The sequence below is a fragment of the Drosophila ficusphila genome, unplaced genomic scaffold, assembly GCF_018152265.1.
Source record: "Drosophila ficusphila isolate 14025-0441.05 unplaced genomic scaffold, ASM1815226v1 contig_106, whole genome shotgun sequence".
Classification (NCBI taxonomy): Eukaryota; Metazoa; Arthropoda; class Insecta; order Diptera; family Drosophilidae; genus Drosophila; species Drosophila ficusphila.
In genome coordinates, this window is record NW_025063993.1 from 7,925,777 (window position 1) to 7,952,904 (window position 27,128).

Genomic DNA, 27,128 nt, shown 5'->3' on the forward strand with positions numbered 1-27,128 from the left:
AAATGTTGGAATTTCTAAAAACAAATTCTTTGTACAAAAATATCTAGTTGAACCGTCATAGAAAATTCTTTTCAAAGACCTCTAAACCAAACCGCTTTTAGCCATCAAGATAAGATAATACAAACCAGACTTGAGACATTCAACCACCGAATATGCCTGCCACACCAGCGAATTCCAATTGGCAAAAAAAGTATCTTTAAGATACTCGAAACTGACAGCCAGTGAGCGCTGAAACTGCCACTTGAAACGAGTCGAAAAGGGTTCTCGAGAACGGCAACCAAAGATGGGTAGACCACAAAACTATTAGATAACTAATTGACCAAGCGGCATACATACAATTAATGATGTTTTCATAGCTGTCTCCGCATCCCCCCAGATATAACCCCCACCTTGGATATATCCGTAGTATCTGAGTGTGAGAAGTGCGAATTTGAGCGACGTTGATAATGAACTTCAAACTGCCGCCACTGGCTGTGGGATCCGAATCGAGATTCTAAAGCTGAGTAAGAAACCGGACAGGAGAAGCTCCGTCCGCTGGTCAGTGAAGCACACCAGCACATCTTCATTCAGATTTATGCAAAACGCAAAAAACAACAATACACCGCCGACTTGAAAGTTAGTATAAAAGCAGTCACTTTGGATATTCAGTTATTAGTAGCGCGCCAACTGCAGAACAGCGAAAACGTATTGATATCTGGATATATAACTCACATTTCGATCGGAATCCATAATGAAGTGCTTCATCTTGGCTGCCCTCTTGCTGGTAAATGCAGATAATTTGCATAATTAAGCCGATATTTACGATCATCATCGCTGAATAGATTCGATTCCATTCAATTAAAATCCGGGTTGAGCTCGCTATAAAATGTCAACTGTGTGCGCGATTGGCAGAGTGCAAATACAAAAGTTATACAATGTGCAAAAATTAAGCAAACCTCGGGTTACATGCGAATTGAGACTTTAATCAATGACATGACATCATCTTTGTTTTTGTGATCTTCTCGCCAGAATTTGTGTAGCGTGTTAAATTGGCCATAAAGCCAGCCCACCTTTAAGCCATAACTTTATGCTTGTCTAAGTTTTTTTTGCTAATTATATGCACACGTCTTTCGTTTTATTTTAGGCCACCCTTGCCAGCGGAGAGAACATCTTCAAGATCAACATATCGCCCGAGGAGGCGCAGCAGTTTCTGAACAGCGCCCAACTGCGTGGCATCGGCGACATCGAGTACGCCCCGAAAACCGGCGAGAATCCTCTGCCCGAGGCTCGCAACGAGAAGGGCGAGTTCGTGTACATGGGCCGCGTGATCGAGCATCCCGAGGACTATGTGGAGGAGCACTACGATGCCCACCAGTACCATGGTCAGGATGGCTTGGGTCAGTTTGCCTACGGCTACAGGGACTGGAACCAGGGCAAGAACGAGAAGCGGGATGAGACGGGCAAGGTGACCGGATCGTACAAGTATGTGCAGCCGCATGGCCGTGACTTTGTGGCCAACTACTATGCCGACAAGACCGGCTTCCACGTGGAGGACAATCGCCCTGCCCATCTCAAGCTGCCAGCCACCAAAACCCCGGCTGTCCTGAAGGCCGAGGAGGAGCACTTCAAGCTGTGGGGCGAACTGGCCGCCGCCGCCGGTCACAATCCCGATCCCTATGCCGCCGAGTACCAGCAGGAGGGTCGCTACCAGCCCGCCGAGCCGGAGTACCAGCCCTACGTCCACGAGGAGCAGCCATACGTGCCCGGTCCCGAGGAGACCGGTGAACCGAAGGGCTTCTTCTACGCCTTCGACTACAATGTGCCTTTGTTGCGCAACAAGGAGGAGCGCACCGAACTGGAACGCCTGAGGGCCATCAACAACAAGGATGAATAAGGTTGGATCCTTTTCCAGAGCCTTCTGGTTAGAGAAGATCCAGCGCATCCATGTATAGGTCGTCCTGTAGAAAGTAGCAAACATTTCACATATTTATTGAATCCTTCGCAAAAATAAATCGCAGCTCCAACTACACTTTTGTCAAATACGATCTTTTATTATTACATACATATACATATAAAAATGTGTGTGTTCTGTTTGTGTTTGTTGTAGAAGTTTTTCCGGGGTGTTTTCTTTTGGAAAACTCTAGATGTTTCAGAGGCTGGGAGTGAACCAAAATTCGAATTTTTCTCTGGGAAACGTAGGTAACTTAATAAAATTAAAATTTTTTAAGGTTTCTTTTTTTGTTATCCAAATATCTAGAGTTTTCCAGTTGAACCCCTATTGCTATCAACTTGCCACACGCATTTTCATTATAATTTCCTTGCCCGGCTTCTCTTTTCAAGTAAAATTATTGCTTTTTGCTCTTCGCTTAGAAGACTTGAATCTTAAACTAGTTGAATTCTTTAATTATAGTGTTATGTTTGTTGTTGTTTGTGTGGTTGGGTTCGTGCTATAATTAAATACTAATTTTACACGAGCATTTCTCATTTACAACCAGTTAAAAACTAGCATATACTTTAGGGTTCTCGGTACTCATTCCAACTCACAATTAAGGAAACTCTGGATTTAAGTATAATACCAATTGGATGCAATCAATTTTGATTAATTCTCATACACTCTTCCTGTATGGCACCTTAAAAAAAAATAAACAAACGAAACACAAAAAGAGAATTTGGATCCTTCGCTAATGTGAGGATTTTTTCCTAGCAAACAAAATTATATTTTATTCGGTATACTTTGTGTATGTGTTTCTAGTTTCTCAATAAAATGCTTCGATGTGGAAACAAAATTAGATTTTCGATTGAATCACAATTGAAATTTCGTTCGTTTTGTGGAAATATGTAGCTAACTTTATATACAAAGTCGTTACACGTATATACTTTTTTATATGGCAGCATTGTTCAGTCCGATATTGCAGTTGAAACATTTAGTTTTCTCTTCTTTTTTTCCTTAGTGGTGTTTTCCCGAATGTCTATTCGAATTGTAGAGGTTTACTCCCTATAATATATGATTGAGTGGATGGTTTCGTTTGAAGTTGAGGGATCGGGTGTTAGCACGAAACAATAAACACAGAAAAAGGTTAAACATTCCAACAGTTTCAATTACAACACAACAAGCACGCACAGAAAATAAAATAGAAGGGGAAATAGTGGATCCCCTAGAGAGGAACTAAAGTTAAACTTTTTAAAATAAAACATAATAGCGACATTGCGGATCTGTATACTGTCCTCGCATTCGGGTATACTAAGGTACATAAGTTAGTTGTGGCACTCCAGAGCCGTCTTCAAAAACTCCCCCGTCGTACTGCCCCTCAACTTCAAAGCGTGGAGATCAATCGATCCAGGGTTTGGGTCTTGCTTGGATCAGCGAAGTTGCGTAATACTTTTGCACGGATATGAACTGGGAAATGTCTGGTGGGTTTTTGTTTGGTTTGCCGATGAAGTGACGATACAATTTGGGAATGGATCTAGTTAATTAGTGTTGGATGTTTAGATGAGTGCTATGATGTTCGATTTGGCGCATGAGTTTCATTCGACGATTACGTGTTTTAAATACATTAAATCTCGTGTTTATCAACTGGTTCTTGCTAGGTTCTTGTCGCTCTCTTGGGCTTTGTTGTATATAAGGCAAACTGTATGCGAATCATACATATATTGAACTATGTAAATACGTTTTTTTTTTTGTTTTATCATTTCATTTTGTTTGTTAAATGCCGGGGAAGATCCTGGGAGAAGCGCTGTCGTCTATAAATGTCTATGAGCTGGAGCATGGCACAACTGTTTGTTCATCTAGTCCTGTTTTTGAGTGGCTATCCGATAAATTGACCAACGGTGTAAACGGGTGTGTGAGTGTATACATTTTCTGTATATATATATATATATATGTATATATAAATCTTGTATATGCTACACGACTCTCTATCCACGACTCTAAGCCCTAAGTGCTGGCGAGTGCCGCCTCTCCTACTCCTTTCGTCCTAACTCCCACTTACCTACGAGATTTTGTGTGTGTGTGTAAATTCAGGATTATCTCTACTTGGCCGCCGCGGCCGTTGCCGCATTTGCATTTGCCGGCGATACTTTCAGCTTGATGAACATACTGTTGTCGCCATTGCTGCCGCTGTTCAGATCCAGCTTCTGCACCTCGCACTCCAGATTGTTGATGCAGTTCTTCTCGTACTGCGTGGTTCCATTGTCCGAAGCGGCGGCGGACTTCTCCGACGGCTGCTCGCTGGGCGCCACCTTCTTCTCCTTGCTCTTCTTCAGCGCATTCAGCAGGGTCTTCTCTTTGCTCTTGCCCTCCTTGTGACTGCTGTCCTTGTCCTTGTGCTTGTTGTTCTTGAAGCGCGGGAAGATGCAGCCGTTGGGCAAGAAGCCACCGAGTTTGTCCTTCTTTGCGGGGGCAGCCGGTGGCGGAGTTGGTGTGGCGACTGGTGCAGAAGCGGGAGCTGGAGCTGGACTGGGATTGGATGTGGTTGTGGCTGTTGCTGGCGGCGGTGTAGAGTTGCTGGCTGTAGGCGTGCTGGCTCCATTGGTGGTTGCCGTTGGAGCAAACTTTATCTCGGGTTCGATCTCCACCGCCCCCTTCTGATTGTCCAGCACAGCTGCTGATCCGTTTGTCGCTACATTAGCAGCTCCATTCGCCGAGCTGCCGGCGTCCGTTTGATCCACGCAAGCCTCTTCCAACAATGCCGATGGTTCCTGCTGTTCCGCCTGCTCGCTGGCCACCTTGTTGTCCAGTTGCTGGGCGAAGACAGCCAGGGTGATGCCATTGCCATTGCCGTTGCCGTTTCCATTGCTGTTTCCGTGCTCCGCCAGCAGCGGCTCAACCAGATGAGCCGGTGGCGAGCCGGCCTCGTTCACTGAAGCACCAGCACTAGCTGCCCGCGCGGCATCCGGTGACTTCGGAAACATCTGCTGTGTGGTGATGTTCTGGTAGTGCTGCTGCTGGCGCTGCTGCATCATCTGCTCCTCTCGCTCGCGATCGCGCTGTGCCTGCACGGCGTTCCACACGTCCTTTAGCTCGCCGGAGATGTCGCGATCCTTGAGTATTACGGCGTTTCTGAGGGGTATCCAGGTTAGTTTAATAAAATCTTGAGAATATATATAATATTTGTATATTACCTGACTAGTTTCACGCCTGGGTTCATAGCCTCCACAAAGTCGCACATCAGCTCCACCATGGCTCGCCGCTCCTCAGGATCTTTGCTGTGGCGTCCTGAGTCCTTAAGCACCTCAGGATTGGCCATGACGGCAAAGACAATCGGAGGACTCCGAGGACTGCCAGGTGGAACCTGAACAAATAAAAAAGTGTTTTTAATTTTAATACAGTATAAAATAAAGAAGTGTAATACTTTTTCTTATTGGTTATTTGTTACAGATAGAAAATGTTATACTCCATAAACTTACCCGCATGCCTCCGTAGAGGGGAATGGGATCACTGGGCTCCTGCGGTATCACAATACGCGTCCAGCTAAGGACGTTGATGAAGAGCTCCTCGCCGGACTCTGTGGTGGTGCGGATGCACATGTGCGGTTGCGGCGGATTCTTGAAGTGGCGATAGGCCCGCGAATGCCGGTAGCTGTGTGGCGGTGGTGAGGAGTTCATCAGGCTGATTCCGAGTCCTGCCATTCCGTTGTTGCTGTTCCCCTCGATTTCAGACTGCTGGGCATCCTGATGCAGCTGCAGCTGGGTTTCCGGATCCAAATTGTTGTTGTAGCTGTTTGTTGTGGTTGCATTTTCATCGATGGCAGTGTTTGTATTTGATTCCTCGCCTTGCTGACTTTGTTGTTGTGGTTGTTGCTCCTGGGCAGCAGATTCGGCTTCAAGCTCCGCAGCAGACATGGTTTCGGTTTTTTTTTTTTAAGTATATAGCTTAGCAGTCTTTAGTTTAATTATTTTAATAGGATTTCCTTTTGTTTTCCTTGTGATTATCTGGGCTAAGCTTCAATGCGCCTTGCGGCGAATTTGTCATGCGGCGAATCCGCTTAGCCGTGTTTTTCGTCCTCTTTGTTCTACCACGCACTCACACCAAAACATAAGCTCTCTCGCTCGCTCTTGCAGGCTCGCCGCCTTCTTACAACATTATCATTGCTTTCTTTGGGTCCTGGCTGCGTGCCTAACTTTTGACCTTTGGCGTAATTAATGGACTTGTCTGCATATTAGTGGCTATTATTTATGTCCCACGATTGACACCAATATCCTCCAGAAAAGTCAAAGTCTTTTATCTGGGAAAGCACACACACACGAATGCAAAACACCCTTCTGCCGTTACATACGTACAAGTGGGAGTTGGTTGGCTGCGGGGCAGGTGGGGGAAGAGAAAAGACGAGGTGAAAACATGAAAATGGAAAAGTTCAAAGCGTTTTGCGGTGCCACACTTACACATTTCCCTGCTTTTCATTTATAATAATCACTTTTCCATTGCACCGTGCACACAAAAACACTCAAACACACACTCGCTTGGGCGCAGTTACATACTTATATGTACACACACAAGATGCGTTTTTTCTGACTTGCACTCACATATTTTCCAACGATTTGGGAAAAAACAATGCAGCCACCGAACGTGTGCGCTGCGCTGATTTTTATATTTAGCTTTTTAGCAGCTTTTCATGGCGCAGACGGACACTCGGGAAAACAGCCGATTTTTCCGACAACGTTCCAACATAAACAAAAAACTAATGGGCCAATATGGCCAGATGGTCGTTTGGAGCCACGGTACAATATTGCCAGATGGGTGAAACAACCAGGAGTGTCACAGCTAGAAAAATAACTTATATTTTTAAAACATACTTTAAACTTTAAATAACCTCTTGACATAAAATATAATAAAACCATTTTCAACAAATCCAATAAATAAATATTTTTCTTTCCTTATATGTAACTCACAAATCGATATATTTCTTGAACCGGTTCCGCTCATAAGAACATAATCAATACTTTTGCAGCCCTGGTCCAGCCGGTTAATTTTTTGCACAAGCGCTGGACAAAAACTAAGAGAAAACGGCCCAAAGCGTGGTTTAATTGACAGCCACAATTGTAAATAAACAGTTTAATATTCGACTATTGTGGGAAAATAAGTTTTCATCGCGCAATATATTGATTTCTTAGTTTGTCGTCCAGTTCGAGCCGCAATTTTCACTTAGCGGTGTGTGTATAACAAAATGGCGTCCTCGCAAGTCTCAAACAAATCGGGCTCCGGATGGCCGCGCCGCGGAAGTCAAGGACAAGCGGATGCAGTAGCCAGCAATAACAACGGCACCCAGAAGTACACCAACCAAGCGCTGACCATTAATCGCACCATAAATCTGTGAGAACTACATCACCCACAATCTGAAGGGTTCTTGTTCTGATAAAGATTCATACATTTTAGATACCCCCTGACTAACTACACATTCGGTACCAAAGAGCCACTCTTCGAAAAGGATCCATCTGTACCGTCACGATTCCAGCGAATGCGCGAGGAGTTCGATCGCATTGGAATGCGACGATCCGTCGAGGGAGTACTCCTTGTCCATGAGCATGGATTGCCACATGTCTTGCTCCTCCAGCTTGGCACCACATTCTTTAAACTGCCCGGCGGCGAACTAAACGCTGGCGAGGATGAGGTTGAGGGCCTGAAGCGACTGCTCTCCGAGGTAAGCACTGAATAAATAAACACCAAATAGAGCCCGAAATGGAAATAGGTCATGCAGTTACCCAAGCCATATATCTGTCTGAGTTGGGCTTTAAACTAAATTAATTAATTAAAAATTTGAGAAAATGTTCCTCAAATTTTTTTGTTTGTTTTTCTTAAATAAAATATCATTTAATCATTTGCACTAGGTAATTAACATAAATATAAATTTTTTTAGACGCTGGGTCGTCAGGACGGCGTGAAGCAGGAGTGGATTGTTGAGGACACCATTGGAAACTGGTGGCGGCCGAACTTCGAGCCACCGCAATACCCGTACATTCCACCGCACATCACCAAACCCAAGGAACACAAGCGTCTTTTCCTTGTCCAGCTGCATGAAAAGGGTAAATATCCGCAAGTAGTTTTAGGGTTCTACGCGTGGGTATATCGAGCAAACCAGTGTATCCAGAATATCCATCTCTCCATGTAATTTAATATAACCTATAGATTTTGATGTTTTTTTGCCAAAAACCGAATACGCTAACAAACCTCATGTCATATCTTTTTAATGCTGTTTAGATACGGACGGGAACGCCAGTTACGATGTACCCTGAGCTGTTCCATTAGCGCCGTGTGTGTCGTATCTACCCAACTCTACTCTCAAGAGTGCAATGCCATAGAACAACAATCGAGCAAACAGATCATATCAAACAGAAAAGAAACAAACAGATCGCAAAGCAAGCAGGCGCACGCGACGTCTTAGTTAGTTTTGATTCTAGTCCAATTGTAAATTGTATTCTTGCTCAGGACTGCGTGTTGGCATATTTTGCTGTTTCCGACTCTTGTCATTCAAAACCCAAATATTGTTCTTGTACATTAATTTTGTAAATATGTCGACATACTTGTTAGACTGAGCGCGACCATGTTATCGTTCTATTTACATATTTATTTATCTCCTAGCTTCTACTCTTACTTTTGTCAAGTGTCATGTGTTGTTCATCTTATCCAATTGTGTATTATCGAAATGAATCCACCGGGCAGGCAGCAGAGAGCATTGTAACGTTGCTGGCTATCGCATTAATGCGCCCAAATCTCGCGTGTCTTGCAGATTTGCGTGCATGCCGGTCAGCCAGGTCGCCAGTCGCTCCTTAAATTAAGCACTCGTTTATGTAAACACAAGCAAAATACTTTTTAAACTTTCCGTTTCATGCTAATGGTAATGCCTTCGATGTGCGCTGAACTGAATTGCAGTCCCACCGGCTGAGGCAATTCAGGGCACAAATCGAACCTCACATATCATGTATAATGTTGTTCTTAATGGAAATTATGTTCATGTCTGAAAATTAGGAAACGTCACTGAGCCAGCAAAGTGCGAGTTGCTTTGCGAGTCGGAGCGAATCCTAGTTATTAGTCTAACGAATCTAACTATGAATGTAAAACGACTCTATATCATATGGCAGCAAAAGAAATCCTAATATGTAAATTGTACAACCGATTGTAATACCCCTAGATAATACATATATTCTGTGAATTTGAATACTCGTTGCTATTTCTACATACATGAATTCTGTCTCTATCGTTTTCCGTAATCTAGCACTATTTGCTGTGCCCAAAAATTATAAGCTTGTTGCTGCGCCATTGTTCGAGCTATACGACAACTCGCAAGGCTATGGACCGATCATCTCATCCCTTCCGCAGGCCCTCTGCAGGTAAGCTCCTCTGTTATACCTTACTTTCCAGACGTACCACTAATATATTCATATGTTTCTAGGTTCAACTTCATCTACATGTAAGGGAAGACGGAGGAATCAACGTCCAGCAATATTTAAGCAGCAGTGAAGCACCAACGAAAGGTCTACCTTAGAAAGTTCAGCACCCCAGATCAGCCCGTAGATTTCCATTTCATGTGTGTGTGTGTAAAACGTACATAATTGTATTGCAGATAAAATGGAAAGCCAGTCCCTTTCACTTGGCAAATAGAGTCGACAAAATTTGTGCTTTATTTGTATATCTTCGTCTTTAATCTATTTGCATTTGGGGGTTGTGTGTTCTATAAACTAAATGTTAGACCGTTTTTGAGAAAATTTTGAGTATCGTTATGAAGATGGGCTCTGGCCAACTGGCGCTCTCCCTATAGCATGTACTCGTCATAGATTTGTTCGAAATATTCGCGTTTTCTGTAATTGGAAGATACACACGGGTTGAATAACATTAAGAGGTTTTGCGATTACACGGTACAAAGCAAAGTCGTTGATAAAGCAAGACAAATTATGTTTGAAAATTATCTAGCTCAATACCGACAGTTTTAGATCTACATTTCAATTTGCTATTGTTAACATTAAATCGTGAGGATCTAGGTTTACAGATGCTCTTTGGAGTGCGTGGCTTGTAACAAATGAACGAATCAACAAAAGTCTGAGAAGAAGCTCACAACAAAATCAACGAACTGAAGTACAGGAACCGTTTGGTGTATTATTTCGATTAGGTAATAGATTCTTACTGTCTAGATTAATTTTGTTAATTATGCTTATGCCACACGTACAAAAAGATGCTAGCAAATATTGCGTGGTTTTTTCTTCGCCTTGTGGCTTTTACCACAACTTATTGTGATAGAACTTTAGATCGTAGTAGCCCTGATCGGTGAGGCCGCCACCACCGCCGCCGGAGGAAACGGTGGACATGGCATCCGTGTTGTCCTGGCCCGGTGAGGTTACTTCGTGGCCGGGTGGACGGTTGATCTTGACCACGCCGAAGTCCTCTCGCTCCATCTGATCGAACTCCATCTTGCTGCTGGGCATCACGGCCATTCCGACGCCGAACGAGCGATTCTTCATGCCCGTGTGCTGCTTGCTCAGCTGGAAAGCCGGTGGTCTCCGGTTGTCGCCAACGATGCTCTCGGCCACCTCGGGCGATCGCACGGTCGGAGGAGTCGGAGTGTGACTCTTTGGCGGCGGTGATGGTGGGGTAATCACCTCCGGCTCAGGTTCCGGTTCCGGTTCAGGCTCTGGTTCAACTTCCGGTTCCGGCTCAAAGTGGTTCACTTCCAAGTCGGCCAAACTCTGCCGCTGCAGTTGCTCTGCAATTTCGACAAGATCTGGATTGCCATTGCCGCTGTTGGAAGAGTTTTCAAATTGATTAAAACTAATCTTTATTTTATTTCCTAATAAACAAAAAAAAAAAAAAAAAACAAAAACAAACGCTTATAAACATTCAATTAATTAATATCATTGATTTTATTGCTCGAGAAAAAAAAACGAAAATAAGTTACGACCAACAATTATGTAGTTAAATGTTAAATGATAAGTTATATGTTGTAATCACAATTTGTCAGGTATTTTTGTATGTCTTGTGTAAACGGTTCCGATTTAGTGGTTTGCTATCTTTTTTTGCTTGAGTGTTTTGTTTGCTTGTTTGCTTCGGTTGTTTTCATGTTGTGTTGTGGGTGGTGGTGGTTTTGTTTTTGGTGGTGGGTGGTGGCATGCGGCAAGTGCAGCTTCATCTGCTTTAGCTCGTACATTAAGTAAATTCATCGTTTTTAAAATTAACTAGGCGAAATAATATAAATAATTGGCTAAAATCAAAGCTTTGTACAATTGGTTATTATGTTGACATTTCAGTTTATCTAGTTCTGATTTCTATTTCTTTTGTATGTGAAGCAGCCGTGTGCAATTTTTGTGGGGTTGGCTTTATCTATTTGATTCTGAAAGACAAACGAAAAGAGTAAAATGAAACCCAAATGAAGACCATACACAAAATGATAATGCAAAAGAAGATATTAGGGAAAATAAGTGCGGTTTTACCTGTTCGATTCCGCACTGCCGTTGCCTTTTCCACCCTTCGAGGTGCCAGCATGAATTATCTGAAAATGAATCAATTATTAGGTCAAACTCGGCGGTGAAAACAATTGGAGATAAGATCTGTCTATTAACTTAAATTAATTGCCATTTTGTGGGCCACACATTTCGACGAATTTCTTTATTAATTCCCAGGCCTACAACTTAGTATAAATATTAGGTACAAAACGCAAACTAGTTTCCCCGAAAAACAACCATTTGGCACGCAGCCAAAATATCACCCCCTGATTTTTTGGGGTGACTTCACCCCAAAAGTGGTTGACCCACTCTTGGTAAAAGTTAAAGCAAATGTTTTACTCCTGAATTTCTTTATTTACAAGTGTTTACCAATTAGACCAAAATGTTTTTATGTTGCCCATTGTCAACTATTGGTTTCTAAAAGGTAGATTTGTGTTAACCAGGTCGTTACATACTTTTTAAATCGTCTTCACTAATAAAACAAAACAGCTTCCAAAATAAAACGTAGAGTCAAGCACTTAAAATTTGGTGCAATTCACTCTGGATCGATTTTCTTTTTTTTTTTTACTGAACAGGTAGACTGGCGTCTCCATGTCCAAGCTCCGGGGTTCGCACTAAATAAATGGTGGTCTGACAGTTGGGACAAGTGGTGCACATCTCGGCATCGGGTGGTGCTGCAGCTCCCCCTCCGTTTTCCCTGGGCGCATTATTGCCGCCTCCTTGTTGAGTCATTGCTCCTCCAGTTGCTGTTGGCTGAGTTGCCTGCGGAGCTCCGGTTGCCGACGGCTGGGAAGGCTGTGGGGGTCAGATGGATTTTATATCCCTTCCAAGGCTCTCCAAAAAGGTTATTATATTTACATATCCATGCTGAGGCAACTGGTGTTGCGGCTGCAATTGATGTTGCTGCTGCATCTGTTGCTGCTGCTGCTGCTGAATTGGTTGAGTCGCTTGCTGCTGTTGCTCGTAGCCACCATGCTGTTGCATGTGCTGCTGCTGCTGATGTTGCATATGCTGCTGGTGGACATGAGCCCTTCCCGACGGTGGGGGCTCCATACGCGTTGGCTGTCCGGCAGCCGGTTGTTGCATGTATTGCTGTTGCAATTGTTGCTGCGAGGGCACAACCGCCGCTTGAGGAGGCATCTGTTGTTGTTGCTGCTGCTGTTGCATGGCATCCGCTGGAGGCATCTGCTGATACTGCTGCTGCTGTATTTGTTGCTGCTGCTGCTGCTGATTGGGATCCTGACCCCCGGAAACGCGGATGGGAGCCATTGCTGCTGTGCCCTGTTGACCAGGAGGAGCTCCTCCACCTGCAGCTGCCTGCGGCAGGTTGTCCCTATCCAATCCAGAATGACGAACCCTGGGCGGTCGGGCAAAGGCATTTGAGGCAAGGAAGGCATCGTCCACATCCTGCAAGCCGGATCGTCGCTGGAAAGGATTCTGATTGCGCACGGGACCGCTGCGGCTTAAGGCATCCAATGGACTCTTGAGGGGCTGTGATTGGGTTTGTCATTCGTGTAACTCCTAATCAGTCGGGCAAGTCTTACATTTTCCGAATTCCTGGCCTGACTGGGCGTCAGACTGACCTGGCTGACCTGCTTGCGTCCCATGGCTACTCCACCTCCTTCGCCACCGCCATTATTGGCGCCATGGCGTGACTGTAAACCAAGTTATTCAGTCATCATCTGGAGGAGAGTTTTATTCGACCAACTTACAGCCACGCTCGTCTTGGAGGCATGATAGCCACCACCACCACCGCCGCCGCCTCCGCCTCCGCTTTGGCGTGCCCCAGAGGCATTACCACGTTTGGCATCCATAAATTAAATCACTGGAAATTAGCAAGGCACACGAAGAACTTGGCACAAATCGCGTCGAAACGAGTTATATGTTAAAAAACATATAAAATACAAATATTTTTGTATATAGAAAGTCGAAAGAGCTGTCCGACTGATGTGGAGTATAAATTTGAACTGAAGTAAAGCCGAAGCTAGGTGGGAATATTGCAATTGACAGATTGGGAGCCCGAATCCTGGCAAGCTAAGGTTTTGATTTTTTTTTTATAGTTAGTTATACATAAAGTGGTTTCACATATGAATTAGAAACAATGAAATTGTCTCTTTTTCTAGATGGATTGTCTTGGATTTAAGCAAGAAATCCCATAAGAAAAAGTTTAGTTTAAAAAAATTAAATAAAATTCTTATACTTAGCTCATTTATTATATGAGTCCACAACTCATGAAATAAATAAACAACTAAATTAAAACAACTTATCGTTATGTTTTCTAGGAAATTAAGACCATTCTACAAACCATAACCAATATCTCAAAATTCCCAGAAACAAGGTTTGTAATTACTAGATTTAAATAAAGTATTATAGTACCTCGGCCATGCTGCAGGTGGGACGAGGTGCCCCATATCGTCCGGACGGAGAGATCTGTGTTATCTGCTGGAGCAGCACATTTGGTGTTGTCTGCTGCTGGGAGCCACGCCGCCGATTAGAATCCTCGCCCAGGTAAGTAGCACCAAAGAGCTGTGTGTTAGGACTGTTCTCGATGTGGTTGGTTATCATTTTGGTTATGGGTTAGCGCAATATGTGGAGAAAGAGTTAGGCACATTGATTATATAGGGTAAGAATGGAATAGATTGTTTACAATTTTATTTATGGCTATCACCTTAATGTGAACCATTAAAGTTTTGAGGTTTTCTTTTAGTAAGCTAACTTATGAGTTGGTCTTGAATGATGATTACTGGGGATAAAGAGGCAATGCAAGCAACAGGCCACCATTAAAGCGATGTCATTAATCAACTCGGACCGAGCTTTATCGATCGGCGGGCTTCCTACCGGCGAGCAAACAAACGAATCTAGAGTCCGATTTGCATACGATATGCAAATGGGGCCAAAAGAAATGGCCAACTGAGGCCGAAAGTGAAATGTTTCCTGCAGCGGCGAAAGCAACGCCTTAATTGCCACGGACTGCGCCAGGTGGGAAAAATCAAAGGAAGGCGACGCCTCCTCACCTGTTTGTGATGTGCAGGCCGTTCTGGTTGCGCTGCGGCGACTGGGCGTGGCCGTGGGCGTTACCATGTCCGTTCGCCGAAGCCGCATCGTCAAAGAATCCCTCGTAGAGTACGAAATTGTTCGCCTGCGGAATGATTCGCTTCAATCCGTAATGCTTGCTTAGGAAGGCCAGCAGCTTTTCCGACGGCCTGTCCACGGAGCACTTGAGTGGCGTCCACTGCTCCTCGCTTAGCATCGTCTGGAAGAGACGCTTTCCCAGGCCGGCACGTTGACGGGACTCGTGGACGTAAAAGTCCAAAATAGACGGAGCCTGCTCCACCTTGCGCGTCTGTCCGGTTTCGTCGAACAAATAGAGATCCTTTGTGCCCACCTTAAGAAGTCCCGTGACGGCACCGCTGGAAAAGATACATAATATATTATAAGATACATACAAGCTATAGAAGACTTACTTGTGTCCCGCCTCACTATCCGCCAGCAGATAGATGGTCTGGTTATCGGACATCCTCAGGCGCTGGGCCGTGGTCACCGGCTTGTTGAGTCCTTGCGAGATCGCCGACAGTTGGCCCAGCCGGTCGATGATCTCCGACATCTTGGAGGTGGCATCCCTGCATGCGTGCGTGGGCGAGTGAGTGTGGAAAGGGTATCGGTTAGTCGGATCAAGCCAACGGGATCCCACACCGCGTACAATTTCAATACTCACAAACACTGACGCCGATCGCCGCGGAAGGTGTGCGGCAGGAGGTTCGATGTCACCTTGATAATTGGCTGCGGAAACAGCGGCTTGATATCGAAGCGGAACTCCACCATTATGCTGGCCCTCGATTGTTCTCTTAGTTAGTTTCTCTTTGCTTTTTTTTTGGTCTACTTAGTGTGTGCGAGTGTGTGTACACAGTCCCTGCAATTGAGAAATGAGAATCGCGAATTTAATGGAGCGTTGCGAAAGCGGTGCGCAAACAATTTGATTATCTGATGCCGACTTTGGCTTTCGGCTTTGTCTATTTCGCTGTGGGAATCGCTGCACATGCAATCAAGCCAATCGTTGTTGCCTTCGCCCGGCGACCGCCTTTGTCAATGATTCAGCAGATGCAAGCCCACACGTGTACACTCGGAAAAATTGGAAGCTTGAGAGCCTAAACTTTTTATCACACGTATAAATCTCTATGTAAAGATAGACTGTATGAGAATACCTTTAGAAATAAATGCGCATTCCCAAAAGAAAATGCAAGAAAAAAGGTAAAACCTATTTCACCAAAAGTTTTATAAAAATAAGGAGAATAAATAGCTTTTAAAATCCGTAACAAAGCGGATAATTAACCAGTCATCCAAAACGAATTATATGGTTTAGATTTTATTTATAAAAAACTAAAACGTTTATAAACAAAACACCAGTCCTAGGGAAAGGTTCAACCATGAGGCTTTGTGCTGTTCTGTTCTATGGTATGTTAGTTTGATTTATGGGACCACTTAAGCTGACACCTTTACTTCCATTGCCAAAAAAAGGTCTTTCGGAAGGGACGCTTCTTCTAACTGTTATGGGTTTTCTAACGGTCCAACAAACGAGGCTAAAGTTCCGATTCTTTCACGAAGTGGCTGTTAATTCCCACAACTTAACCGTGGATCCGGTATCGGTTTCCCAGTTGGCGGAGGCAAAGAATAGGATGATTGCGTTGGAGAAAAGTGCCTCTAAGATGACCGAAGATCAAGTTCAGAACCATCTTTTGGAGATTTGCGACTCTATCAAAAGAGATCCCTGTAAGATCTGGCAGCCAGACGTTTGTCCGTCGTGGCGACCAGGTTGTTACGGCCGGCCACGGCAAGACACGTGTCCACCTTGGATCTCCTCGTGCCTGATTCCTACTCCGCCAGTGCAGTGCTGGCTCCATCCTGGCGAGTATTGTCCTCAGCCCCTGGGGGCCTATTGCCGTTTAGGTGGTTGGTGTAAACCTGGTGAAAAATGCCCCGGGGTATTGACAACTCCAACTACAACTATACCAACAACAACTACAACTACAAAAACAAAAACTACTCCAACTACAACAACAACTACTACTCCAACTACAACAACAACTACTCCAACACCAACTACAACAAAAACATTGCCTTCAGAGTTTACTACTTCAGAACCAGGCGAATGTGGAAGGCCTGGAGGTCCAGGTGGTCCCAATGGTCCAGGTGGCCCGAATGGCCCTGGAGGCCCTATGGGACCAGGAGGTCCTGGAGGTCCCGGGGGTCCTATGGGACCAGGAGGACCTGGTGGACCGGGAGGACCTAATGGACCGGGAGGACCAGGAATGCCTTGGGGTCCTGGAGGACCGGGGGGACCTGGTGGCCCAAACGGGCCTGGAGGACCGGGCGGACCCGGAGGACCTGGCGGCCCAGGAGGCCCCGGAGGACCTTGTGGACCGGGATGTGAGAAGGCAAAAAAGAAACCTAAGCTCAAATGTTGTCCGCCGGGTCATAAAAAAAAGGAAATCACCATATAGAGATACATCCGAATACCCCTCACTTACCAATTGGTCCGCCTGGACTTAATCATCGAACTAAGTTGACGGGAGGTCCTACTCAACACGAGGAATCCTTAACTACTAAGCAAATACTTCCCTGCAAGCCTTTTCTATCGCGGAAGACACTTCTGAGTGACTTCTGGAAGATAAAACTATCTTCCGCGACTATCGCTTTCGGATCGCGGAAGTGACGTCCGTCGGGAAGAACTGTGACACTTCTGCGTCACCCCCCAGAAGAGACTTCCGCGAAACTTCCAGAAGTGACTTCTGCGTCACCCCCCAGAAGAGACTTCTGCGACACTTCCAGAAGTGTCTTCCGCGACACTTCTAGAAGTGACTTCCGCGACACTTCTAGAAGTGACTTCCGCGACACTTCCAGAAGTTACCCAGAAGAATATTCCCAATTGGAAAAAAATAATAGAAAATATTTTTACTATATTTATTAAAAATTTAATTTTTTTTTTAAATATAATAACTTATACATATGTTAATATATTTTTTTTAATATAATTTTGTATATTTTCGACGCTTGTACACCCGATGAACTGTTGATGGAAGATTTTTTGATTTTTCAGCTCTGAATCATCCAGAAATTTAACAAATGTAAACTCTAAAAGAAAACAAACAAATAATATTATTAAAATGAAAAGCATATTTAGAAACTGATGTGCATTACCTTTATATAAAAAATAGTTGATCTTAACATGTGCTGCATTTTTTCCGGCATTGTACGCGTTGTTAGACGCAATAATATCTTTAAACACTTAACAATTTTCAGACTAGAACTGGCAAGTCAGCAATCTAGAAACTAACTGACGCTTTGCAGCAAAATCAGTACGCGGGTCAAAGGAAAATACAAAAAAATGTTCAGTAAAACCAGAATATCGGTAAATTTTTGGGACCTTTGCTTTACTATCTTCCTATCAACTTCCAGAAGTGAATTGGAAGATAGTTTTTTTTTGTATATTTGTTGTTGTAAAATGTGTGCTATCGTCTTTCTATCTTCCAGAAGTGACTCAGAAGTGTCTTCTTCGGGATAGATGTGTATTTTGTTTTTGTAAAATGTGTTCTATCGTCTTTCTATCTTCCAGAAGTGACTTATAAGTGACTTCTAGGCGATAAAAAACTCTTCTTTTTTTCCAAAAATTTCTATCGTCTTTCTATCTTCCAGAAGTGTCTAAGAAGTGACTTCTAGGCGATAGATGTGTATTTTGTTTTTGTAAAATGTGCTCTATCGTCTTTCTATCTTCCAGAAGTGACTAAGAAGTGTCTTCTAGACGATAGGGGATAAATTTATCTTCCAAAGGCTTGCAGGGACCAATCAATTGAACTCCATTTTAAGATCTGCACGTATGGATCACCCTTTTCAATATCTGAAAAGTTTGGACTGGGATTCTTCACGAAATAATACAAGGACACTAAATATGTTCAGAAGCGCAAACCGAGTTAATTGCATTGTGGCACATATACTAAAATCATTCAATGAGGACGAAAAAAAAATGTATGGGTAGTACTGTTTACGAAAATCTATTTTAACTTTTATTTGGTTCGGATATTTGATCATGATTATTGTTTTTTACATTTAAACAAAAAAGACAATTTTTTATATATACAATTTTTTAAACTTTATTGGGCAAGTGTATTTTTGGGGGCATAGCCCCGTCATCTGCATATTTTTGCTTCTGTTAGCGACTCCGCCTGTTGACCTAAATCATCGTATTAGGCTCGGATTACAATCGAAACTGTTGCGTTTTGCGGAGAATCCTTTTTGACAGAACTGGGAATATAACTTTTGTTCCGGGGGCGTGTCTGTCAGGACAAACGTTAGTCGGTTGCATGCCACTACCGCCTTTGTTAATTTGCGAAGTGCAATGAACTCTGAGAACTCAGAGAATAAACGATAACGCAGAGCAGAGCTTTCAATTGTAATTACCTTTGATGGAGGCGGGCAGCTAAACTTTTTCCCTTTGTTACGGTTTTGTCAGGGGAAAAGTTAAACAACTCTCTGCTGGCGTCGCAGTTAGCAGCGCTGCTCGAGTTTCCAGTGCGATAGCAACAGAAAAGACGTTGTCGGCAAATGACGTGTTTCCATTACGTTTTTACATATCAACAACACCTACAGCTGTGCTCAAGGCAATGGCACTAGAAAAGTCATAAAAAAAATACCTTAACTATTGCTACTTTTTTAAGCTTCTAGATAATAAAAACTTTAAAAAAGATCAGGGAATTTTTAATCTTGAACTACCGTAATTATACCCTTGCAGAGCAAAGGGTATTATAATTTTGGCCAGAAGTTTGCAACGCAGTGAAGGAGACACCTCAGACCCCATAAAGTATATATATTCTTGATCAGCATCACGAGTAGAATCGGAATACGTCTGTACGTCTGTCCGTCTGTCCGTCTGTCCGTCTGTCCGTCTGTCCGTCTGTCCGTTTCTGCCTAAACTAGTCTCTCAGTTTTAAAGCTATCTCGCTGAAACTTTCCCAAAATGTGTGTAGTTATTGCACGCAGTATATAAGTCGGAACGGGCCGGATCGGCCGACTATATCGGATAGCTCCCATACGAGAGAATGAAATTAAAAATTCTTACTCCGTTGTTTTTGATCAGATCGACTTGAATTCTTCAAGATGGCGTTTTCTAACTGTTATTGAATTTCGGATTAAATTTGATCAAAATCGGATAACTCTATCATATAGCTGCCATAGGAGAGATCGAAAATTATATATAGAATTAATGGAAATAAATTGATAACATCGTTGTTTTTTATCCCACGAGCATGATTTTTTGAATATAAAGTTTTTAACAACGTCTATATTGAGAAAAAAGTTTCATAAAAATCGGTCATCTATATCTTATAGCTGCCATAGGAAAGATCGAAAAATCTATATAGAAATAATGGAAATAAAATTATAACATCGTTGTTTTTCATCAGACAAGTATGATTTTTGGAATATAGAGTTTTCTTACGACTCTTGAATTACGAATTAAATTTGATCAAAATCGGACAACTATATCGTATAGCTCCCATATGATCTATAGTCAAAAATATGGAAAATGAATAGAAAAATCGTCTTAGCTTCGATGTTGTCTAGCCTTTATGAGTTTTGTTCGACATATTTGATGACTGCAAGGGTATATAAGCTTCGGCTTGCCGAAGCTAGCTTCCTTTCTTGTTTTTAATAATATTAAGTCACAACGTTCGTTTTGCATTAAAGAAGATCTCAAATTCTTGGTGCTAACTTTGCATCCTCAACTGTAAGTCGCACATGTCTAAGGCCCCCCAGCAAGGGGACTACCTTGTTGTTGTTATTGTGATTGCGATGGTTGTTTATTTTTTCAGTGCATGAAACCGTTGACGTTGCCATACACAATCAGCCCACTTTGTAACTGTTTATGAACCAACAGCAAGCGATGCAAAACAAAAATACAAGACGACAAAACAATAAAAAAAAAACCAAAGTAACAACGAGAGCGACAAAGAAAACCACGCACCTTAAAAGGAGTCAGAGGGAGAGGACAAGTGCAGTTCTTGGGCTCCCTCTTTTGCTCCACTTGTAAATGTGTCAAGTGAGCTTGTCTCTCTTGCACACGTAAACTTGATATGTAAAGGTGTGTAATTCCATACGAGAGCGTGAGAGAGTTAATCAGCGGAATTAAAATCGCGTGCTGCCCCGTAAACAAGTCGAGTGTTAGAAATTAAAAATGGAGGGATCGTCACAAACAATCGAACGGTTAATCAGTAGACAGCCCCACAAAAATAACAACAACTCGGCATGGAAACAACTGTGGAAAAACAAATCAATCGAGAGGTGCAGACAATTGGCAAAGCGAAATATAAATAGTCATTTCCCCATTAATCTGCCTGGTGATGAAAATTAATACAGCAATTTCACGCAGCCTTCAGTCTAGAACTGTATAGCTATTAAGCCCAGCCTATCAGCTTACGGCTGGAAAAACAATCCCACAAACTGTCGTGTCATTATGCAAGCCTCCGGCTTTTTGATTGAAAGTGGGAGGTAAAATAGTTGGGGGTGTGGTCAGGGGCTCAATTACCAAACAGCTGTTAACTGCCTCACTATATTCGATGTTGCTATTAATGGAAACACAATAAAAAATGTAACTTTTGATATAACTTTTGCAAGGGAATTTTTCAATCAAATAACATATGTATTTATGTATGTAATTTTTAAACAATACATTTAATTCTTTGAGTCAAAAGAGTTAAAGCTCACAATATACTATTTGTATTTTCTAAATGTCCAAAACATTTGTAAGGCTTCGACTTACAGAACTTGAACTGCCCAATACATTTTCGGTAAATTAGAAACCATTATCGCGTCAGGCACTCAATGGGCATAATAAATTAGCCAGCTCAGGTACTTTGCCATGCGTTTCAGATCAGGTGACGAGCCTACCTCTATACTTTGTGAGTCCAAGGAAAATATACCTACATACATAGTGAATAGGACTTGTTGGAAAATTTATGCAGCAACAAGGTCAATCGATAATGCAGACCCGAAAGGAGCACCAAAAACCCAAGACCAGTTGCCTAGGCAAGGAAAAACTTAAACTGGAAAACGAAAAATAGGAAAACGACAGGTGCCGCAGCCGTTGACAGGGTCAGGTAAAGGTACAGGTGTGTTCTCTACTATTATTTCCCCCAGATTTTCATTCCTTCTTGGGTTCTTTTGTCGCTCAAGGCAACGGCAATTAAAAGCAGTCAACGTTTTACGGTTTTGTTTAGTGGAAGTCACTGGCCGAGGTAAGCTTTAAATATGCATGAGAACATGTTCAAACATGCACATGCACGCACAGCACGCAATGAATTCTTTATCGTTATCGATAAAGTGTCATTGTTGGCAATGAAATACTTTTTTGCGGTCTGACCACCGTTTATTATGTTGTTTTGCACTGTTTACCACAAACGAACGATCGCGAACGGCCAAAACAACTTGTTATTCTACAATTGCGAACAAAAAAATTGCCATAGCAACGATAACAAAAACAACAACAAGAAACCGCAGAGGGAATTGCATTTTCATCCGACATTGTTGTTTTTGCCGCTTGCATTGCACACGCCGCGTTTTTTGTTGTTGTTTTGTATCTAATTGCTGTAGACTGAAAACAAATAAAGAGATATCAAAAGAGAAAAAATGATAGAAGATTCTCCAGATTACATTAATACATAATAACTGCAACAGTTGCCTGATATTGCATCAGAATCGGACAGTTAAAATATAATTCCCGCCGTTTTAAAAATACTTAGAGCTTACTCCAGCGATAATCAGCAGGAATTTCGGTTATTTTCCACATCAATGATTAATCATGAAAGCAAAAATGAAAGTATTGAAAACACGGCGATCAACAAGACCCAAAAGGTACACTGAGGTTTAAAATCGATAAGCGGCATTTGAAATACAGTCAACCTTGAAGAGCAATTGTTTTGAATGGATCGATTAAGAAACAATTTTGATAAAAAACAAATTTTCAATTTTAGCAATATCTAAGATTAAGTTAAGTTAACGAGAAGATTTATTATTATTAAGTTTTGTGAGTGCGTGAGATCGAAGTCTGTCCGTTTGTAAATTTTACTAGTCATGCTTTCTAGAACTGGGGTCATAAATGCCATGCTTGCTATTTGTTTGTCGATAATTTTGAGGTAGTCTTTCGATGTCTGGTCAAACCCCGTCTCCTGGAAATCACCCATAGTTAAATGGTGCCACAAAGATAAGGCATGATGGTCTGCTGCTGGCAAATCCAGTTCTAGGCGGTTCTTCTAAGCACTCGAGTGTCGCGGGTTTAATGACAGCTAAACCATAATTTTTCATTGTTTATATTTTTTGTGATAAGCAGACATTGTCGCATTCATGCAGCACATGTTGGGTTCAAAGGTTTATTTTCACCCAAAGCAATTCGCTCTTTCAATTGAAGCTGATTAAATGAATTGAGTGTTATTCTCGGATAAAAAACGAAGAAAGGGTAATCCCAAAGTCGTGGTGGACTTACGGCTGAATGAAAACTGTTGTTAATTTGTAGCAAAAACACACATTTCTCTCTCGTACACTTGTAATACTTATCGCTCGATCGCTACACGAAGAGAAAATTAGCTTAACAAGTAGTTGTTAACTTTGTAATTTGCCAAAACGTGTAATTGTTAGTATTTTAAAGTAAAATGTTCGAAAACGTCGACGTAAAATGTTTAAAAATCTTAATTTAATAAGAATTTATAGTTAAACTGTTTTTTCTCTGTGTGGTCCGTACGAGCAGAGAACTTAATTTCAATCAAATTTTTCTTTCGGTGTGGTCAGACATAAAAAAGAGAACGGAAAGAGAGAAACCGCTTTTGTGTGCGTTGAGCGGGTTTTTTTTTAAAAGGGCGATCGAGTCTTTTTGAGTCACTTGTGAAAAATCAGTCATCGCGAGCAGTTCGACTAAAGAAAACCCGCTGGCACACAAATTAAAACCACTTATCAAACAAAAACAATAAACAGCTGAGCAGCAGCCAACGCGAAGCGCGTGTGCGAAAAGAAACGAGAAAACATATACAAAACACAAAAGCACAAGAGATACACAAAAAAAGAAAAGAGAAGCAACGGAAAATTTTGGGGACCAAACAAAGCCGAAGCTTTTACGTCAAGCGGTTGGATAGAAAAATAATTCCTATCGAAAAAATCACAACGTGTACGCCGGTGAAGATGAGTGGTTCAGTTTTGAGTTTGGCGCGTCCCGCTGCAGCAGCCACAAATGGCCATAATCTGTTGGCCAAACAGCTGAATTGCAATGGCAACGGTACGTCGGGCGGGGCGGCCAAAACCACCGTGGCCTCGGCCATAACACCACCCAAACAGCCTCAATTGGCGGCCAAGGTCATCCAGCAGTCGCAGATCGTTTGCTTCGATGTGGATTCCACCGTTATTTGCGAGGAGGGCATTGATGAGTTGGCCGAGTTCTGTGGCAAAGGAAGCGAAGTGGCCCGCGTCACAAAGGAGGCGATGGGCGGTGCGATGACCTTCCGGGATGCCCTCAAAATCCGGCTAGACATAATTCGGCCCACCCAGCAGCAAGTGCGGGACTTCATTCAAGAAAGGCCCAGCACACTGAGCAAAAACGTCAAGCGTTTCGTGGCCCACTTAAAGGCGGAAGGCAAACAGGTTTATTTGATCTCCGGCGGATTCGATAGCCTTATTGCGCCCGTGGCCAATGAATTGGGTATCCCATTAACCAATGTTTATGCCAACAAAATGCTGTTCGATTATATGGGCGAATACGATAGTTTTGACATCAATCAGCCAACATCGCGTTCCGGTGGAAAAGCCGAGGCTATTGCCCTGATAAAAAATAAGGATAGCAATCAAGATTCCCTCATCACCATGATCGGAGATGGAGCCACCGATTTGGAGGCCGTACCGCCAGCCAACTATTTTATTGGTTTTGGTGGCAATGTCGTTCGACCGGAGGTCTATCGTCGGGCCCAGTATTACGTAACGGACTTTGAGCAGCTGATGGGGCAATGAGATGATATATACGTAAATCTGTATCAACGGCGGGGGAGGGCGAATTTAGTATTTGAAATCAACGTGTTATAGCTCTTAGTAATGCACATGTTATAGTCCATGTATGTGTTTAAATGAATGTATGTACAATAGTTCGTAACTAAATAACAATAAAAAGCGATAGTAAAATAATGAAAAACGAACAAGTGAAACCGCACGAGGTGACTTTGTTAATGTTAACTCCTACAGAGAAAATGTTAACTCCTACAGAGAATGTTAACCGCGCGCTTTAAGTGACGCAGCGCAATTTGTAAAAATACAGGGTGCGCCGCTTTTTAAGGTTTATCAAGTATAAGTGTTAAACAATAAGCAACCAAAAGCTAAATTTAAAATGAAAAGGTAAATAAAAAAAAATCTTATTAAACAAATAACAATTTTTGCTGTAATAAGTTAAATGCAATATTCAGTGGATATCGAATCATGGTAAAAGTCTCGCAATCAAGGCTTCCTATTTTGAAGACTAGGAAGTAGGTTGAGCAATAGGCAATCCAATAAAACCTCTGAATGATTTTAACTCGTAGCCATTTGGAGCAATTAGCAACTTTAATAGTAGTCTATTAAAATACAAAAACAAAAGAAAGGGCCTTTATGCTTTCAGCAAAAGTTCATGCCAAATACGAACCTAGTTTAGATTTCTGACGCTGTTTTATGCCCTTTAACAGAAATAAGATTACCTTATAAAATGTACAAACAAGGTTTCCAAGTATTTGTGACCGAATTCCCAAACAACTAATGCTTCTCATAAGCTTTATATTTTGTTTTCATTCACAATCTTAAGGCCAAGAAAATAACGTAAAAAATTACAAAAAATAATAAAAGGCAAAATCATATAGTAAACCTTATGGTTCATCATAACCAGCTTTTCCATCATTTGCGATTGAAGACCAAGCGTTTAATTGCCCAAGCAGCTTGCATTCCATTTGATTTTAGCACGAAGGTGCCAGAAATTGCCGGCTCCAAAGACCACTAATACCAGAAAACAACGCCTTCTTGAGCAATTATCAATTGCTGTAATCGACTCCGGCGGAGTTAAAAACAGTTGGCAAGCGAAAACAACGGCAAGGCCGAATCGTGGGTGTCAAGCATCGGGCGGTAATCCATGAATGGAACGGGTGGTTTGGCGGTCAACGTCATCGTGTTTAATTGGCTGCGGGAAACGCTTTGAGCCAGCTTAAATGTGGACCATATTAGGCGTGCTTTGACTGCCGTTTAAACGGCATAGGGGCGTGAATTAAGGCCAGGCTGCAGTCAAACTTAGAACGGGAAGAAAGCAGCCGCCGATGAGATCACCTTCTAATGAAAGGCGCCCAAATCGGATCTTTTATGCCCTGCAGCCCTAATGAATAACTTGTCTTGGGCACTACAGTAAAACATCTTTAACTTTTACTCTATCGTTTCGGGACTTCTAAAATATCTAATTATATACCTATCGAAGTTTTTCTGTGCCATGAAAATACTTGGGACTGCAAGATAACTACTTATGTTGTGATACATTAGTTTTAATAATATAAGTATTACTGTTATATGTCATGCAGATGACGCACTTTTTATGGGAACGTAGCAGCCGCTGTTGTCTCATTCTTTTTTCATATGTAACTTGACAGGGCAAGCTCGAAATATTAATGACAGCTATATGAGAAATAGTGAATTGGTAGAAGTTACGCTGAGAATACCATGCAAATGAATTATCTCAGTGGACGCTGCTGTCTCTTGGTAATGACTTCAGAGCTCCGTCGCATGACGTAAAGATGTTTTATTTATGTGCCCACTGAGCCACACGGCAGTGGCACGAATGCGAAAGCGGTGGGCAGCGGAATGGAAATGGATATGAAAATGGCATAAAACGTAAACAGAAAGCTTGACGAAGGTAGACTTACCGCAACAACGAAACAACAACCTCTGACGGATTTAAATTGGGCTTGGAAATATATCTCACGGCTATACGGATTGCACGTTCCAGTTTCCAGTGGTCGCCTATGGATGCACTAATCCGGCTTTTTTGCTGCAATTTTCTCTTACGGATGCTGCGCGTTGAGATGCGGGCGTATCTCTTTCTCTCTCTCACTCACTTAGACACTCGCGGGGGAGGTGGGTGTCTTATATTGATTTTGAAATTTGTTTCAGTCCGACCAAAATGTTTACGAGAATACTGTTCCGTACTTCCTTATTTGTTTTGCTCTAACACATAATTCAACACCTGGTGGTTTCTTGTTTGTGTATGTATGTATACGCGCCGCTTCGCTGTGGGAAATTGGAGCCAATAGGCGGATGGCCGTAACGCGTGGACTTAGCTCGAAAGTCGGTTAAAAACTGATGTTGAGGAACTGAACGGCGTTTGCGGCGAGCTCAGATTTTTTGGGGGTGAATGGCTAACTTCAAAGCCAGTTGCGAAGCTTTGGCTTGCAACACAGTGATGGCAAGCTGCTTATTGACCTATCGATAGCTTAGCGATGGGATTTTTTAATGTTGAAATGATGCACAAATATTAAATCCCACTATTAAGTATATTGTATATTCAATGATCCAATATTATTTAAAAATGATCCAAGATTTTAAATTCATAGGTTAACAATTAGGTTTTAATATTAATTGATAGGTGCTTAAAAGACTCAGGCTCTCTAGCAGAATAAAAATTTTGAAGCTCCACC

General features: G+C 42.5%; 7 protein-coding genes across 11 annotated transcripts; 4 read left to right on the plus strand and 3 right to left on the minus strand.

Annotated features, from left to right (window-relative positions):
- Positions 1-641: 641 nt before the first annotated feature.
- LOC108096354 lies at positions 642-2,008 on the plus strand. Its single transcript, XM_017197903.2, has 2 exons — positions 642-763; positions 1,124-2,008. The coding sequence occupies exons 1-2, from the start codon at positions 731-733 to the stop codon at positions 1,871-1,873; spliced, it is 783 nt and encodes a 260-aa protein (XP_017053392.1). The 5' UTR covers positions 642-730; the 3' UTR covers positions 1,874-2,008.
- Positions 2,005-6,673, minus strand: LOC108096353 (nucleolar protein dao-5). Its single transcript, XM_017197902.2, has 4 exons — positions 6,361-6,673; positions 5,386-6,275; positions 5,101-5,270; positions 2,005-5,038 (listed from the first exon to the last, which is right to left on the minus strand). The coding sequence occupies exons 2-4, from the start codon at positions 5,818-5,820 to the stop codon at positions 4,009-4,011; spliced, it is 1,635 nt and encodes a 544-aa protein (XP_017053391.1). The 5' UTR covers positions 5,821-6,275; positions 6,361-6,673; the 3' UTR covers positions 2,005-4,008.
- Positions 6,674-6,902: 229 nt separating this feature from the next.
- Positions 6,903-9,602, plus strand: LOC108096277 (cleavage and polyadenylation specificity factor subunit 5). Of its 3 annotated transcripts, XM_017197738.1 has the most exons (6): positions 6,903-7,017; positions 7,090-7,288; positions 7,352-7,616; positions 7,833-7,998; positions 9,189-9,303; positions 9,366-9,602. In XM_017197738.1, exons 2-6 carry the CDS (start codon positions 7,143-7,145, stop codon positions 9,385-9,387), a joined length of 714 nt encoding a protein of 237 aa, XP_017053227.1. In that variant the 5' UTR covers positions 6,903-7,017; positions 7,090-7,142; the 3' UTR covers positions 9,388-9,602. The 3 variants fall into 3 exon arrangements, with proteins under 3 accessions (XP_017053227.1, XP_017053229.1, XP_017053226.1); XM_017197737.2 differs by having other exon boundaries at positions 6,914-7,288; XM_017197740.2 differs by lacking the exons at positions 9,189-9,303; positions 9,366-9,602 and adding an exon at positions 8,174-9,131 and having other exon boundaries at positions 6,913-7,288.
- LOC108096270 (alpha-tubulin N-acetyltransferase 1) lies at positions 9,572-26,889 on the minus strand. 3 transcript variants are annotated; one of them, XM_017197731.2, is made up of 7 exons: positions 26,358-26,889; positions 15,122-15,316; positions 14,871-15,026; positions 14,421-14,816; positions 13,783-13,945; positions 11,395-11,453; positions 9,572-10,705 (listed from the first exon to the last, which is right to left on the minus strand). In XM_017197731.2, the coding sequence occupies exons 2-7, from the start codon at positions 15,226-15,228 to the stop codon at positions 10,186-10,188; spliced, it is 1,401 nt and encodes a 466-aa protein (XP_017053220.1). In that variant the 5' UTR covers positions 15,229-15,316; positions 26,358-26,889; the 3' UTR covers positions 9,572-10,185. The 3 variants fall into 3 exon arrangements, with proteins under 3 accessions (XP_017053220.1, XP_043065021.1, XP_017053221.1); XM_043209086.1 differs by lacking the exon at positions 26,358-26,889 and adding an exon at positions 15,609-15,630; XM_017197732.2 differs by lacking the exon at positions 9,572-10,705 and adding an exon at positions 10,809-11,294 and having other exon boundaries at positions 26,358-26,884.
- On the minus strand, positions 11,740-13,374 carry LOC108096272 (mediator of RNA polymerase II transcription subunit 15). Its single transcript, XM_017197734.2, has 4 exons — positions 13,119-13,374; positions 12,951-13,061; positions 12,265-12,897; positions 11,740-12,201 (listed from the first exon to the last, which is right to left on the minus strand). Exons 1-4 carry the CDS (start codon positions 13,218-13,220, stop codon positions 11,971-11,973), a joined length of 1,077 nt encoding a protein of 358 aa, XP_017053223.1. The 5' UTR covers positions 13,221-13,374; the 3' UTR covers positions 11,740-11,970.
- Positions 15,814-17,225, plus strand: LOC108096273 (cuticle collagen 10). The gene is made up of 2 exons (XM_017197735.2): positions 15,814-15,858; positions 15,922-17,225. Exons 1-2 carry the CDS (start codon positions 15,831-15,833, stop codon positions 16,902-16,904), a joined length of 1,011 nt encoding a protein of 336 aa, XP_017053224.1. The 5' UTR covers positions 15,814-15,830; the 3' UTR covers positions 16,905-17,225.
- On the plus strand, positions 23,321-24,623 carry LOC108096276 (phosphoserine phosphatase). Its single transcript, XM_017197736.2, has one exon. It carries the CDS (start codon positions 23,623-23,625, stop codon positions 24,439-24,441), a length of 819 nt encoding a protein of 272 aa, XP_017053225.1. The 5' UTR covers positions 23,321-23,622; the 3' UTR covers positions 24,442-24,623.
- Positions 26,890-27,128: the final 239 nt, after the last annotated feature.

Excerpts from the sequence above, each read along its gene's own strand:
- LOC108096354 (XM_017197903.2), top strand. The coding sequence starts at position 731 with ATGAAGTGCTTCATCTTGGCTGCCCTCTTGCTG. Across the intron at positions 764-1,123 it reads TCTTGGCTGCCCTCTTGCTG|GCCACCCTTGCCAGCGGAGA; the intron begins GTAAATGCAGAT and ends GTTTTATTTTAG.
- LOC108096353 (XM_017197902.2), bottom strand. The coding sequence starts at position 5,820 with ATGTCTGCTGCGGAGCTTGAAGCCGAATCTGCTGCCCAGGAGCAACAA. Across the intron at positions 5,271-5,385 it reads CCCTCTACGGAGGCATGCGG|GTTCCACCTGGCAGTCCTCG; the intron begins GTAAGTTTATGG and ends TTATTTGTTCAG. Across the intron at positions 5,039-5,100 it reads CCAGGCGTGAAACTAGTCAG|AAACGCCGTAATACTCAAGG; the intron begins GTAATATACAAA and ends GATACCCCTCAG.
- LOC108096277 (XM_017197738.1), top strand. The coding sequence starts at position 7,143 with ATGGCGTCCTCGCAAGTCTCAAACAAATCGGGCTCCGGATGGCCGCGC. Across the intron at positions 7,617-7,832 it reads TGAAGCGACTGCTCTCCGAG|ACGCTGGGTCGTCAGGACGG; the intron begins GTAAGCACTGAA and ends AAATTTTTTTAG. Across the intron at positions 9,304-9,365 it reads CTTCCGCAGGCCCTCTGCAG|GTTCAACTTCATCTACATGT; the intron begins GTAAGCTCCTCT and ends ATATGTTTCTAG.
- LOC108096272 (XM_017197734.2), bottom strand. The coding sequence starts at position 13,220 with ATGGATGCCAAACGTGGTAATGCCTCTGGGGCACGCCAAAGCGGAGGC. Across the intron at positions 13,062-13,118 it reads CCTCCAAGACGAGCGTGGCT|TCACGCCATGGCGCCAATAA; the intron begins GTAAGTTGGTCG and ends CTTGGTTTACAG. Across the intron at positions 12,898-12,950 it reads AGGCCAGGAATTCGGAAAAT|CCCCTCAAGAGTCCATTGGA; the intron begins GTAAGACTTGCC and ends ACCCAATCACAG.
- LOC108096270 (XM_017197731.2), bottom strand. The coding sequence starts at position 15,228 with ATGGTGGAGTTCCGCTTCGATATCAAGCCGCTGTTTCCGCAGCCAATT. Across the intron at positions 15,027-15,121 it reads GGCGATCGGCGTCAGTGTTT|GGATGCCACCTCCAAGATGT; the intron begins GTGAGTATTGAA and ends GCACGCATGCAG. Across the intron at positions 11,454-13,782 it reads CCACCTGCAGCATGGCCGAG|ATAATTCATGCTGGCACCTC; the intron begins GTACTATAATAC and ends ATTCATTTTCAG.
- LOC108096273 (XM_017197735.2), top strand. The coding sequence starts at position 15,831 with ATGAGGCTTTGTGCTGTTCTGTTCTATG. Across the intron at positions 15,859-15,921 it reads TTGTGCTGTTCTGTTCTATG|GTCTTTCGGAAGGGACGCTT; the intron begins GTATGTTAGTTT and ends TGCCAAAAAAAG.
- LOC108096276 (XM_017197736.2), top strand. The coding sequence starts at position 23,623 with ATGAGTGGTTCAGTTTTGAGTTTGGCGCGTCCCGCTGCAGCAGCCACA.